General features: G+C 33.3%; 1 protein-coding gene across 1 annotated transcript in view; it reads left to right on the top strand.

Annotated features, from left to right (window-relative positions):
* Nucleotides 1–16,214, top strand: part of PROS1 (protein S (alpha)) — a 75,742-nt gene that overhangs the window by 50,371 nt on the left and 9,157 nt on the right. The window contains exons 8-12 of the mRNA XM_008569154.1: nucleotides 1,612–1,733; nucleotides 3,578–3,693; nucleotides 6,502–6,691; nucleotides 13,000–13,167; nucleotides 14,549–14,717. Of these exons, the coding sequence (XP_008567376.1) occupies nucleotides 1,612–1,733; nucleotides 3,578–3,693; nucleotides 6,502–6,691; nucleotides 13,000–13,167; nucleotides 14,549–14,717 (765 nt within the window). The remainder of the gene's footprint in view (nucleotides 1–1,611; nucleotides 1,734–3,577; nucleotides 3,694–6,501; nucleotides 6,692–12,999; nucleotides 13,168–14,548; nucleotides 14,718–16,214) is intronic.

The following is a 16,214-nucleotide window of genomic DNA, read 5'->3' as shown; positions in this document are numbered from 1 at the left end:
TTTTAAGTGTACAATTCAGTGGCATTAATTACATTCACACTCATGTGCAGTCATCACTACTGTCTGTTTCCAAAAGTTTTTCATCATCCCAAACAAAAACTCTGTAACCATTAAGCAATATTTCCTCTCCTGTTAACCTCTAATCTACTTTTCTGTCTCTATGAATTTGCCTAAATCGTTTATGATTTTAGCATAGTTTTTTTCAAGTAAATATACTCCTCTTGAGATTTTGATGTCTTACCTCCTCGAACACTCAATAAAAATATCCCCCCCAACACACATACTATTTCTACTCTCCCACCACTCCAGGTAGAAACCCTGGGCATTTGCAGATTTATCATTAGCCAACTTTATCACCTATATTGTAGTTTTATTCTACGAATGAAAGTTTTTTTTTTTAAAGATTTATATATGACTACACACACACACACACACACACACACACAAGGGTGCTTTAAAAGTTTGTGGAAAAATAGAATTTAAAAGATAATATGAATCTTTCCATGAAAAAGATAACACGAGGGCTGGCCGGTGGCTCACTTGAGAGAACGTGGTGCTGCTAACACCAAGGTCAAAGGTTCAGATCCCCTTACCTGCCAGCTGCCAAAAATATAAATAAATAAAGATGGCAACAACATTTTTTTTTTAAAAAAGGATAATACAAATCTTTCCATGAACATTTTGAAGACCTTGTGTATATCTAAATTTAATTCTATATCATGCAATTTTAATGCTATGGAGGGATCACTAATTTGGGGGAACTATTTTAAAGCATTTTGAGAACATATATGTCACACTAGTACTTGTGAATTTAGGAATTTTCAAAGATCACAGGTTGCATTCAATGACAGTGTCAAGGATCGTATGTAGCTCTGAAGTGCACTTTAGCTTAAGCATATTATTACAGATATTCAAGAATGATTTTATCAAAATATGGTGTGGGGACTAGGACCATATAGAAGATTTCGTAATATGGGAGGAAATATCACAATGAGATTTTTTTTTTAAAAAAGATATTAAGAAATAAAAGATATGTATTTAAATTTTTTGCCACTATTGATTATTGCATTATGAAAAGCCAAATATTCTTGATATTGTCATTTCATCCCCAGTTGCATTGACTTTCAGTGAGAGGGGTCTTTTCTTCCTTTCCCTTCCCCATCTTTCCTTTTCTTTCCTTCCTACCTTCTCCTCACCTTCCCTTTCCCTTCCCATTTTCTTCCCTTTCCTTTTCTTTAAAGCAAAGAATTGGGAAATAATCTCAATGAAATTCATATAATCAGAAATTCCAGTTAAGTTGAATTCTCTATCTTTTTTTCCTTCATATTAAAAATCAGAAAATTAATATCATGGTTATACTTTTATTAATTATTACTTACCGTAAGCTGTAAGTTAAAATTGTTTCAATTATATGAATAAATAAGAGTTACCCTGTAACACATCTAAATTTCCATGTCATCTGTTTGTTTAAATGTGACTTGATATCATAGGAATTTCTTTCCCTAAGGATTTATTATCATTGATTATCTCATAGTAAAATCAGAATACTCTTCTGCCTATTGGATTGAACATTTAGGAGATATTAAGTTTTATGTTCTTTTTTTACTCCAGATGTAGATGAATGCTCTGAAAACATGTGTGCTCAACTTTGTGTCAATTATCCTGGAGGTTACTCTTGTTATTGTGATGGGAAGAAAGGATTCAAACTTGCCCAAGATCAGAAGAGTTGTGAGGTAAACATTTCACAATGGTAAACTTCTCATCTCATTTCTAAAATGAGAGATCCTGGTACTTATTTCCACATAGCTGAGGTAAGTCAGGAAAATACAGATGTCCTACAATAATTGCTATAGTTCTAAGCAGGCCATGAGTCATAATGTATTTACTAACTATAGTCATGTGATTAGTAAACATTGGGGATAATTAGTGGCTGGGTTAAAAGAAAAAAAAGGCTCCCGGGTCACAATTTACAGAGTACTCACCTATAGCCTGTACATTTACAAAGTACAAAGTGTATGCTTAAGAAACCAAGAAAAGCTGAGGTTAATACTCCTCTTTGTGAAAAAAATCTTTCATAGAAACTTTAGTGAAAACATTTTACAGTGTCTACTTTTTTGTGTCCTACTCTGACAAAGCTGATCATGCCTTCCGCACATAGTTCTTGTAAGAGCGCTTATAAACTTTCAGGTGGAAACAACTTTGTTGGAATAGTGTTTAGTGGGGTTTAAATATATCAAAATTCAGAGAGATCAACTTTGTAAATCTGTCTCTCGAACTTTCTTTTAGTTACTCAGATTTAGTGCATATTTGACTTAGGAATTGAATGTTTGGGGTGGGTTTTAGTTTCCCTTCACTAAAATAAACAGGTCATCATGAAGCTCTTTTATTTTTCCAAATAAGGATCATGTGTTCCTTCACGTGATCTTTCCAACTCTTGCGTCTTTCTTTTTCAACCAGTCAAATTATAAATGATTATGAGGCAGACCATAAAAATAATTCCTAAATAATGATTTAACTATGTGTATATACATACCTCTATATCTGTTACCAAGACAAAGCTGTATATGTCAAGAAAAAAATGTAACATTCAGTATTATGCTACCTACTTGGTAAAGAGGTAAAGTAAGCTAGTTGGCATATACATATGGGTTTTTTTAGTATTTGTTTGTTTGTTATTTATTTAGCTTAAGCTTTTTACTGAAGTATGTATGCACAGAAATGTACAATTTTGGTGATGCTTAATTGAAACGCCATACTGTGTAAATGTCTATTCTGTAATTTAATTCCTTATTATATCAGTGTTTTTTTTGTAGCTACATATCAATATATAGCCTTGGAATAGATTTATTGAAGTTCTAAGTGGAAATGAAAATGTTATTTCTGGGCTTATATTTAATAAAGTGTTATTTATGTACACCCTTCTCTTCAAAATACCCATATATGTGCCCAAGAACTTATCCCTAAAAAGCTTTCCCTTTTAATATTTGTTTTCGCTCTTAGAAAAAAAATTGATACCAGATGCGATGACTCTAAATCACTTTCTCGTAAATTCCTTGGGGACTAAGATGTTATTTATTCCCTCCAGGTTTTCCAGTATTCCCTGTACTATCTAGATAGCACATTCTTTCTCAGAAAACTTTTGCTTAATAAATGAATGGGTGAATGAATTAGGTGCTGTTTATTGGTACATTAATACTTGTACCTATTTCTGATTCCAAATAAAATTAATTTTCAGATATATTTCATAGAAGGTATTATACCTGACAATTGAGATACATGTTGGTACTTGAAGAAAAAAGTTGTGTTTAGGAATGAGATTTGCAAAGGAAATATTAAAGATAAAAATCTAAAGCCATACACATTGAACGAGACTTTAAAACACGTGTATTCATGGAGGTAGTACTGATGGACTATGCAAGGAAGTGAAAGATATTGCTTTATTATTACCAAAGGTATTCTTTATTTTAGTGTTTCACAAAGCATACACTGGGAACCAGAGAAAAGATGCACACCCTGACACAAACACCAAGCAATAACCTATGCTTTTTGTTCGTTTGTTTTGTTTCTTTTTTTCCAGGCAGTTCCAGTGTGCCTTCCTTTGAACCTTGACAAAAATTATGAATTACTTTACTTGGCAGAGCAGTTTGTAGGGGTTGTTTTATATTTAAAATTTCGATTGCCAGCAATCACCAGGTGAGCAACCAATGTCAATGATAATTTCTAGAGGTTAAGAAGGTAAGAAAAGTGACTGAAAAAATTTGAAATGTATGAAGTTGTACTATAAATCAGGTAATCTAAGTGTATGATCAATCAGATGATTTGGCGAGTCCTAAAGTTAATTCACTCCTTCACACATGTAATTTTCATGCTAGAAACTTTTCAGGACATTCTAGGCTGACTTTCCACAATGATCATTTAACCTTATTTCATCCTTCTTCCTTTTCTGAAAGTGAACACATGCTTACCAAGAAGCTGGGAAAGTATATTTAATGTACCTGTGAAATTGTCACTGTTCTTTATAAATGTTATAAAAACTAAGTACTGTAATGAGAAAATACTCAAAGTATTGCTTTTAGAATATCGTTATATTCAAAATTAAGGAAAATTTATAAGATGCTTAAGTGGTATTTTAAGGAAATGCATTACATGACTTTACTTGGCTGTCCGAATTCTTTATCTGTAATTCCTATAGTTAAATTGACTTTAGGGAGGGAGCAGTTGCTTATGTTTTGGGGTCATGATTTTACTTTATCAAATTTTCTCAGAGCTGTACATTGTTGGAACTAGAATAAAGAAACTGGAATTTTATTGGGATAGTGGGAGGAAAACAGACTCATTATAGAGTCTAAATTTTAAGATATTTTAATTAAATAAGTATGCATGCTTAGAATTTAATTTGTTAGATATACGAGTGAATATATTCACTAAATAAATCAACTAAATTCACAGAAATATTTTCATTAAGGAACATGGAAAGTTATTCTGATTCACTTATGTAATTGTGTTCCTTCAACACTCCGTATCCCCCAATACCTGATTTTCCCCTTTAACATCTCAGAGCAAATAATATATTCTGGTGATATAGATTGGAGATAACCCTTTCTTGCTATGAGAAAAAGTTAATTATAGTATACCTTCGGACACTTTCAGGACTATTTATTTCACACAGACTATTCACAACAGTTTGATCCCTAACATTGGATCAGAATTAGCCAAATAATTAGGTTTTTTTAGTATTTGTTTGTTTATTATTTATTTAGCTTAAGCTTTTTACTGATGTATGCACAGAAATGTACATGTATAGTAAATGTACAGCTTGATGAATTTTTATAAATTGCCGCCCATGTAACCAACACAAAGAACAGCTAGTGCTTTTTCTTTTTTTTTTCGCAAATTCCTTCATTTCAATTTCGCATTATCACATACTTCCCGTACCCAAATGTTAACAAATTCTCTATTTTTTCCACTCTGTGATACTTCTGAAAAAGAATGAATTGTTCCCCAATGTAATGAATCAGTATGCTGATAATGTATTCCAGAAACAAAATATGCAGAACACAGCTCTTTGAAATACCATTTTAGCATGATTTCACAAAGGAAAGGAAATTATCTCCATAACAGGATCAACTTCTGGAAGATCCTGAGCATATACAGATTTGGGTTTTGGCAAGATAATACATGCATCACATCAGCAAAGTACTCAGATAATTATGAAAGAGGAAAGTCCTTATTCTAAGCAAAATGGTTCTTTTTTATATTATCTGAGTTTAGTAAATTTTTGCTACATTATTATTCATCCAACATACTTTATTCCATATTTTATCTCTTTCAAATATTTTCTTGGAATTCTAAAGATGAAAAAATTTATTCTATCAGCTTTTCTTTGCTCCATTTGTAGGAGATCTGTTCCCCATTGCAAAGGGTGCCTCTATTGCTATTACTATTAAATGTTGGGATAAAGATGTGGGACTTCTTTTTGACTTATTTAGCAATTATCTGAAGTCCTGACTCTTTGACTGAAATTACCTTTATATTAACTTTACTCAGATGACTAATAGTTATAAACCTATTTTTCCTTTTTCCTGTTTGTCTTTTTTCAGTCATTTTGGTTTGCTGGTCCCTTGGAAACTTTAATGGTTATTCTCTCATTAAGGTGTTCTAAGAGCAATGTATCAACACATGTTATTTTAAATCCAGTATCCCTGAGATTTTTCTCCCCTGTAACAGCTACATGTATGTCCAGAGTGTTAATAGCAACAGGCATTGCCAGAACTCAGATACCCCTAAACACATGGCCAGACTATATCTTTAAAGCTTTCCTTCCATGTACTCTACTGCAGTGATTTATGCAACTAGGGTTTTTGGAAAGCTTTTGAAATCAAGCTAACAGATACATTTTAAAGTTTTTGATTTTACCTTCCTTACCGCACATGAAGACTTAATTATGTTTGCAGTTATCCAGATGCTATCTTGTAGTTCTCTGTGAGTGATTCCTTCCTGACATATGTGAAATCATAAGGAAAATATGCCTTTTGATGGATAAACCAATCATGAAATATAACATCTTTTACTAATCACTTATGGATATAGAAAAAAAATCCACATATCTTAATGTCAGGTTATACAGTGTATAAAAGGTTCCAGGAGAGATACAGCATGCCTAATATTTATAGGTGTGTATTAATTTCAAGATTTGAAAGATGCCTTCAAAACATATGCCAAAAAAAAGATGAAAAATTACTAAAGCATCTGTTTACTGGGAAAAAAACTCCAAGAATAAGCAAGAAAATACAACACAATAACTTGATTTTAAACACACATAGAGGCAGAGATAATACATGAGCAGTTTAATTCTGCCCTTCTCTTTTATTCATTCCCGGGAATAAAATAAATAGTTGGCTTTTACAACACATTACTCTTTTTTAGTACAAAAATAAATAATAATACATTGAGCCTTCCATATTTCTCACTATTAAGGCTTTCTCTTTGTCCATTGTTTAGATTTTCAGCTCATTTTGATTTCCGGACATATGATTCAGAAGGCGTTATACTGTATGCAGAATCTCTCGATCATTCAGCTTGGTTCCTGATTGCACTTCGTGATGGAAAGATTGAAATTCAGTTTAAGAACGAATATACAACTAAAATCATAACTGGAGGCAAAGTTATTAATAATGGTGTATGGCATATGGTATGTTTTGAAGATTTCATAAAGATTTTCCCACTTTGATGCAGTTTGTATAAAATCATAATTTATTTTTATAGTGGTATCAAACCAAAATGGGTTTGGATATATCTGATGTTATATGAAATATATTCTACATATTGTAAACCCTTGAAACAAGTGGGGAAATTATACCCTCACTTAATATATTTAGGATTTCCCATAACTTTGTTTTCAGTTATTTTCTTGGGCTATTATGTCTTTAACTTTTTACCTTTGTTTAATGTCTGTCATTGGGTGAACAATAGTGTCTTCCTTGTAGGTCAGGGATTATTAGCAGGCATAACAGTTTTTGCAACAATTCCACTGATCAAGGAAAACTACCCTTAATTCCTACCAATATTTTTTAAATTAAAGAGAAATACACATAGCAACAAAATCAAAAGGTAATTTGATTTTAAATATAAGCATGTATTATGGCTCAATAATAAATTATACTGTTTCAAAGAAATTTAGTTAGCATGCAATTTCAAATAAATAAATACTTTAGGTAAGCATTTTAATAGACAAAGTTATTAATTTGAATTAAATAATCAATTTTTAAAAAGTAATCAATTGTGTACAAATAGTATACAAGTGGGTATTAATCAGAGTGCTTAGAAACCAGCATTTTTATATAATCGTAAAAATAGTCTATTTTGATAATGGAAAATAGCACTTTAATCAACTGGATTTAAATAGGACTTTTCTTGGAGACGGGATTATTGCTAGTCAGTAGTGGAAAGAAGTCTTTTCTGCAGTGGAGTCATTGCTAGTTTCAGCAGAGGATAGCTGAGAGATCAGCTGCACCTTAGAATGTGGTACTCAAAAGAGACACCTTCTATGCCTACTAAAGCTGGCAAGAGGTCTTTGTTGAAAAGCCATATGAGGTCATCACTAAATTATTTGAATTCCTTTATTTACCCATTCATGCACTCATTTAATCAATAAGCTTTTAGTGAGCATTTTTAAAGGGCTCAGTTCCTGAGTTCAAGGTGCTAGATCTATAGCAAGAGATTTTCCTTGCTCTTGAGCTTAATACTTTGCTGCCTTATGTACTAATACCATGTAATGTGAAATATGTTACAGTAGAGATATTTAAAAGCACAGTTGGGGCACAGATGTGGTTCACCAAAAATGTGGGAGGGGTGGGGTGTATTTGTCCTTTGGCAATTGTAGATTTTAGGCTCCTAACTCTAAAAAAATAGTGTCTACTCAGTACCAGATGCAACTGTCTGAGAAATTCTAAAATTCTAAAATTCTCTGGCTTCTTCTGTTGCTCTCATTAGTGTAACTTTGCTACCACATCTTTCCTACTACATCTATATCTAAGATATTTGATGTATACAGCTATTTCCCCAATGTGCTGAAGAACACATTTTACTGGCTAATACTCCCAAGTCATCTACTTATAAAGTCACTTTTTTGGAAAAAGAGCAAAAGTAGAATTTTTATCCAAAAAACTAATTTGAAAAGATTAGCTGTTTTAAGGAGAATTTAGCTTAGTTTCCAGGTACTATATAATATGCATAAAGAAGGTATATTTTTACCTGTGAGACTAACATTATGGGCTGCAGATAGTGTTTACTAAAGAACTGTTTCTGAGTGATATTTTAACAGTATAAATACATAAAGATAGGAGTCCGGGCTGACTGGAAGGCAGCTATTCAGTTCCATATGTTTTGTGTCCTGTGTTTATGATACTTATTTAAAAGAAACTATTATTTAATGGCATGCCAATGTTTTAATTAAAATCTTCCTTTATAAGTTGAATACTATTTTATATAAAAGAGTAAAATAAAAGACAACTGCACATATAAGCAAGTCAGAGGACAACTTCAATCTGCTAATAAATGTGATGCTGGCTGTTTTTCTTAAATTCTTAATTCAAAAAAATAGGATTTTTTCTCACTTTACATCTTTTATTATAAAAATATTATGACTGTCTTATATTTTTACCATCTTATAATCTTGATGATTCAATAATAAATTGTACTGTTTCAGAGAAATTTACTTAGCACACAAATTATTTCAAATAAATATTTTTAAGTAAGCAGTTTAATAGACAAGTGTATTAATTTAAATTAATCTTTAAACTGGAATATTCAGGTAATAGCATTTTTTTACTAATTTTAAATTATTTTTAATTTTGAAATAAATTACTTTAAAAGAAATTAAGGTATATTATTTTGCGATTCAGATAAATAACAGGCTGTGTAATTACTAAGTAATTAGCATGACTATGACTCATGGAAATAAATATTTCTACTTTATAAGTGATTATATCTTATATTCGAGTATGATCCTAATATTGGTGGGAAATCTATAATTTTATTATAATTCATTCAACAAAATATTTATTGAACACTTGCTAATCCTTGTTCTAGGTGGTAAGGATACAATGGTGAATAAAACAAGTCACTGCTCTTCTGGAGCTTGCATTCTAGTGGTGAGATGCAAACAACAAATGCATGAACAAATAAAAACATCAGATAGTTATTAATGCTATGAGGAAAAAGAAAAACACAGGAAGACCACAGAAAATAAGGACAGTGTGCATATAGAATCAGGAAAGGCGTATCTGATGAGGTTAGATCTGAGCGGAGACTTAAGGGCACAAGTCACGAGAAATATATGGGGAGTATAAAATGATTCTGTGTCATGTGAACAGCAAGTACAGTGTTATGAAAGAGGATGTGTTTGGTGTGTTTGAGGAACAACACAAGGATTAGTGTAGATGTGGCGGAATGAGAGAGAGAACATGAGGTCAGATATGTAGTCTGGAATAAGATCATCCAGGGCCTTGGGGACCATGGTGAGGACTTGGATTTTATGCTAAGTGGAAGGCCTTGGATGGTTTTGAGAAGTGACATGATCAAGTTTGCATTTTAAAAGATAATGCTGATCTGAACCTGATGGCTTTGTGGAAAGTACATGGAGAGTAAGAGTAGAATAGGACATGGGGTTAGGAGAGCATTGTTATAACACAGTGGAGAGAAGTGGCAGCTTGGCTGAAATGCTGATGGTAGGGGTGGTCGGATTCTTATTTTTAAGGTTAAGGCTTCAATTCAAACTTTTGAATACTCAGCAGAAAGATGGTTTTTAAGGCCATGAAATTGGTTGTGGTGTTCAGTGATTCTAAATTCTATCTCATCCAATGTCTGAATATATATATATAATTCTTCTTTACTATCCTATAATGAAATGCATAAATAAAGTAAGCTACCTTCATGTATACTTAATAGAAACCAAGATAATGCTCCAGCTATTATATAAAGAAATAAAAGGAAAGTAATTGATAAGAAAATAATATGTATTTCAATATATAAGTTCTCAAGAACAGCTATAATACTTGTAAAAACTTGCTTCTATACATACAATAACATGAAAGCTACAAATAAAGACTAATGCTGGTGTGTTGCATTCTTAGCAACTCAGATACCATAAATGCATAAGTGGTGTTGCCATCAATAATATTAATTTTCCAAAATGGTGAGAAACTCTTGGTAAAGATCTAAACAAAAGAAACATCAGTCCATCCTTGGTTTGCAAGATTACTGCATTCTTGAAAAATTTAATGAATGTTAAAATGGCACAAGTATTTCATGCTTATATATGCACAAGCTCAGATAATTATAAGCATGATTATTCCCTACATGAATATCTAGTAGGGATGTTTAGAAGGTTTGTGGGATACTGGATATTTTATTTTTTATTATACATGATTATCCTGCATATTTAGGATGTCTAGTATATTGCAATGCCAGCATAGCTTCTACTCAGCGTGACACCTAAAAGTTCTCCCCACCACCAGATTTTCCAAATGACCTAGAGTGGGCCATAGAGTCTCACTTAAAAAACTTGAATGCCTAGAGGAAAAAGGTCTGAGGCTTGAGACCTGGGGCTTTATAGTAGAGATTGAGAAGTGGAGAATACAGCAAAGGAGACTGAGCAGGAGTAATAAGAGTGTAGAAGGAGAAGCAAGCCAGAATCAGGTCCTGGAGACAAAGTTAGGAGGAGCATCTTTAAAAGAGGTGTCATTAGAGTAAGATGCTGCTGACTGGCTCTATTAAGAATGTAGTGTTGACCAACTTTAAATCTGTAAATATTACTAAATTTATCTTACTTTTGAGAAGAGTTTTTCCCTTTCTGTAGTTGTGTTTTATATGCATATTGTTTGGCTTTCATTATTGATTAGTAAGCAAAAGACTTTGCATTTTGTGTGCTACGGATTCACATGGCGTGATTGCAGCAATGGTTCTTCAAACTGCCCTTTCAGGAGGATTTTTTACCGTTGTTTACCATCACTTCCAACCTTTTTTTATAAAACCCAAATATATTAATCAGCGTTCTCCAGAGAGACAGAATCAATAGGATATGTTATAAATATATGAGAGTGAATTTATTAGGAGAATTAGCTCATGCCATTGTGAAGAGAAATCACACAATAGGCCGTCTGCAAACTAGATGCCAGTAGCGTAGCGAAGTCCAAGTCCAAAGGCCTCAAAACTAGGGAATCCAATTGTGTCCTTGGTTTAAGTCCTGGAACCCAAAAGCTGAAATCTCGAGCTCTGATGTCCACAGACAGGAGAGAAGGGTGTATCCCAGCTCCAGTAGATAGGGAAACAGATAGCTTCCCCTTTTTTCTCCGTCTTTTGTTCTCTCCGGGACCCCAGTGGATTGGATGGTTCCCACCCACCTTGAGGGAAGGTCTTTCCCACCCAATCCACTCAGACTCTCATACTAATCTCTGCTGGAAACACCCTCATGGACACATCTAAAAAGATAGCTTTCCCAGGTTTTTCGGCATTCTTTCATCTAACCAAGTTGACACCTAGAATTAACCTTCACACCAAACTACTTTCAAAATTGGAAAACCCCAATTTAATTCTGTGTATGTGCTTCCTTATGACCTCAAAAACTTTTGAATTTTGAAAATAAAAAATATATATTGTTATGTAATGAACAGAATACTGGGAATACCAATTTCTCTTAGTTTATATTGAGAACTTATTTACATTATTGATTCCATATGTGTACAATTGCAAAGTAAGAACACTTAATTTTCTTAAGATAGAGCTGTTCACTTTTTAAATTTTTTTTAAATTTTTTTATTTACTTATGTTTATTTTTATTATACATACATGTGGGGTACAACATTGATTTTCAATAATCATGTACAACATGTGATGGTTAGATCAGTATAGTTAGCTTATTCATCATTACAATACACAATCATTCTTTGTGTCTGTTGACCAGTTCCTCATTAGCCCCTCTCCCTCCCACCTCCCCTCCTTTTAATCATCTATTAATGGACATTTAGGTTGGTTCCATATCTTGGCTATTGTAAACAGAGCTGCAGTAAACATGGGAGTACAGGTATCTCTTTGACATGATGATTTCTATTCCTCTGGATATATACCCAGAAGAGGGATTTCTGGATCATATGGAAGATCTATCTGTAGTTGTTTGAGAAACCTCCAAATTGTTTTCCAAAGTGGTTGTACTAATTTACATTCCCACCAACAATGCAGTAGTGTTCCCTTCTCTCCACACCCTTGCCAGCATTTGTTATTCACCGTCTTTTTCATTATAGCCAGTCTAACTGGAGTGAGGTGGTATCTCAATGTGGTTTTAATTTGCATTTCCCTGATGACTAGTGATGTTGAGCATTTTTTCATGTATCTGTTGGCCATTTGTATGTCTTCCGTTGAAAAACATCTATTCAGCTCCCTTGCCCATTTTTTAATTGGGTCATTTTTTTTTTTACTGTATAATTGCTTGAGTTCTATGTATATTCTGGATATTAGTCCCTTGTCGGATGCATAGTTGGCAAAAATTTTCTCCCACTCTGTAGGTTGTCTTTTCACTCTGTTGATTGTTTCTTTTGTTGGGTTCACTTTTTTTTTCTTTTTGTTTTTGTTTTTTTTTTTGTGACCGGTAAGGGTATCATAACCCTTGGGGTCATTTTTTTTAAAGTGTCAATTTTATGTCACACTGGTATTGATAGACATATGTTATAATTGAATGTTTAAACTTTACAGAATAATACTGATTTTTTAAACTTTAAAAATAGTGTGCATTTAATTTTTGATCAAGTACTTTAAAACACATTTTTATCACATTTATCGTAATTTGGCATTCCAAATGGATTGGAACAAACTAATAATTACATTTAAAATGATCATTCTGGAAAATTATTTATTGGAATAATAACAATATTTCTCACTTCCACTGTTTCAAATGCCATGTAGTGATGCTTGGTTGTTTGGTAATTTTTGTATTTTTATTTGTAGGTGTCGGTGGAAGAATTAGAACATAGTATTAGTGTTAAAATAGCTAAAGAAGCTGTGATGAATATAAATAAACCTGGAAGCCTTTTTAAGACTACAGATAGATTTCTAGAAGCCAAAGTATACTTTGCAGGATTACCTCGGAAAGTGGAAAATGCACTCATTAGACCGGTAATGATCCAAACTTTCATCACTCATCAAGAATGAACTCCTTTTGGTTGGCATAGGTTTGACAATGTGTTTTTCTGAGGGTCAATAAAAGTTATTTTTTTAAACATACCAAGTGTGACAGCTTGTATTGAACATGGAAAAATAACATTAATGACCTCGAAACTATATTAAGGAAATGAGAAAATGAATGTAGTCTTTTTGTGCCCATTTAAATTCCTAGCATTACTCATGGACAAGTGGATTGTTTAAATTCTCAAATGTCAATTCAGGGTTAACATCATAATAGTTCATACTTAGCCATTAAATATAAAAATATATATTTTTGAATCCAAAATTACATTATTTTGTAGAAGCCAGTCAAAAGACTTTCTCAGGTCTATTTTAGGACTTAAATATGGAAGGTTAAGGATAGCACATAAGATGGAACTTATTATTTAAACATCTTTACTGAGGATATAACTGCAGCCTGTCACAAATTTAAATTAGATATAATAGATGATTTTCTGAATATGTTTGTCTAGTAACTGTGGAATAGGTTTCATGAAGGAGACAAATCACAGTCCTTGAAGAGTTTTAAAAATTTCATTTGAAGTCATGGGCCTGCCAGATGCACTTGCTGATGTAATTTAAATATTTACTATTTTATATCTATCTTTCACTCATGGCAATTTATAGTTACTTTAACTTTTAAAAGATTTCTATGATATGTTATTAAACCTGAATTAGTTAGCCCATGTCAGAATGAATATGTCTGTTCATAAATCAAGACACTTTCAAAGTAAAATAAATTATTCAAAAAGAATCAACCATTTATGAAATGGTTGCCTTAAGCCTTTTTGGATGTTTAGGTGGAGGCTAAAATATGCAAACATTTTTGTTCCTTAAGAGGCTTAGAGTATGGTTGGCAAGACAAACCTATGTTGTAAATGCATCTAACAAAAAACAGAAAACAGATCCCAGGGCCACAGCTAGAAGCATATATATGAGGTACTTCAAAAAGTTCATGAAAAAATAGAATTGAAAGATAATATTAATCTTTCCATGAACTTTTTGAAATACCCTCTTAGAACTCAAGAGCAGAAAGATTACCTCCGAATGACATAGAGAAGCAGTTGGGACTAGAGGTGTTACAGTTATTAGGATCCCACTGGAGTCCTGTAATGTCATAAAGTCACTCAGACTGAAAAACACTGTCCATCTGAAGGACACTGAAAAGAAAAATTTAGGTAAAACTCAAAAGTACGTAAACTGTTTTAAAATGTCATCAAGGAAAGGACTTTTCCTTTAAATGAAAATCTATACCTATAATCAAGTAAGCCACTTATCAGTCTGACTTTTGTGACTTAAAATGCACTCCTTGACCTATATTTTAATTTGTTAGATTAACGCTCGTCTAGATGGATGTATACGAGGCTGGGATTTAATGAATCAAGGAGCTTCAGGAGTAAAAGAAATTATTCAAGAAAATCAAAATAAGCATTGCTTCGTCACTGTGGAGAAGGGCTCCTACTATCCCGGTTCTGGAGTTGCTCAATTTACCATAGATTATAGTAAGTGATTTCCCATTTTATCTCTCTTTTCTCATTAACGACTAAATTTAGTCATTGACAAACAGCAGTGATTCTTTCAGTAAACATTATTGAGTACCTACTATGTGCCAGGAATAGTTTTAGGCTTATTCATACTGTTAAGTACATTTTATAAAGTTTCTCCAGTATATTGGAAAAAAAATATAAAGGCAGTTAAATATGCTTATGTTAGTATTTAAAGTTCATTGGCACATTGCCTGTTTTATTTTTGGTAAGTGCAGTTAAGCTATTTTAAAGTTCACTGATTTCTCAGTTATATTGAATCTACAAATTAATGCATCAAAGGGATTCTTCTTCATTTGTGTCATTTCCATTGAATCTTTTCTTAAAATTTCTATCACTTTGTTGAAATTCCACGTGCGTTCACACATGTTGTCTAGCTTGTCCACCCAAGTCTTCAACAAATTCATCATAATTATTATAAATTCCCTTTCTGATAATTTCAACATCTGTATCATATGAGTCTGGCCATTTTGATTGCTTTGTCTATCGACTATGTGTTGTTTTTCGTTGCTTCTTTGTGTATCATATAATTTTTGGTTTAGAGGTGAACGCCTTATGTAAAACAGTAGAGACTGAAATAAATAATATTTATGTCTGGAAATGAGTCCATCTCTTCTTTTGCTGGGCCCTTAATGAAGGGGATTGAATCCATCTACTGAGGAGTTTAGCTGCTTGAATTTTGTTGTTGCCAGGTTTACCCTTAGCACACATCAGGCTTCAGATTCCTTTAATATGACCTTCTGCTTAGGGGAGGGGCTGCTAGAGAGCTTTTCTTAATAGCTGATCAGTTTTAGGTATTTCCTTTATGATTCCACGGTCTTGCCCCCGCACCCCCAGCAAAGTGTTCTTACTTGTTACTGGACATTTGCTAACATGGTGAAGAGGTCCAGGAGGTCGGGGGTGGGGAGCGTTCTCTAGTGTTCTGGTACAGATTCAGTCTTAGGCAGGTAGTGTATCCTTGGGTCTCAGAGATGTGGACTTTTCATTGTTCCTACTCCCCATCCTTACCACTGGGGGAGATGTCTGATGGTCAGGATTCAAGGATTTTCCTGCTCCTGCTCCATGGTAGATAGCCGGTGTATCCTTGGGTCTCAGAGATGTGGACTTTTCATTGTTCCTACTCCCCATCCTTACCAGTAGGGGAGATGTCTGATGGTCAGGATTCAAGGATTTTCCTGCTCCTGCTCCATGGTAGATAGCCTTGTTTGTTTTTCCTGTTTACTTTTCTTGATCTGTAGGTGCAATGAGTCTTCATATGTGTGCTAATGATGACAGGTTTGCTGCATTTCCCCCAATGCCTTAAGACTTTTGTTGTGTACAGGAGACAGAGAAGGATCTGGATTGGGTTTTGTGCCTTTCCTGCAGGGGTGCTTTTTCCGGGAGGGAGGATTTCGCTGGTCTCTTTCTCTGCTCCTCGATGTTCTCTTGAGTACACAGTGAGGTCCATGGAGAAGA

The sequence above is a fragment of the Galeopterus variegatus genome, unplaced genomic scaffold (genome assembly GCF_000696425.1).
Source record: "Galeopterus variegatus unplaced genomic scaffold, G_variegatus-3.0.2 Scaffold470, whole genome shotgun sequence".
Lineage (NCBI taxonomy): Eukaryota > Metazoa > Chordata > Mammalia > Dermoptera > Cynocephalidae > Galeopterus > Galeopterus variegatus.
This window is presented reverse-complemented; position numbering and strand designations above follow the sequence as displayed.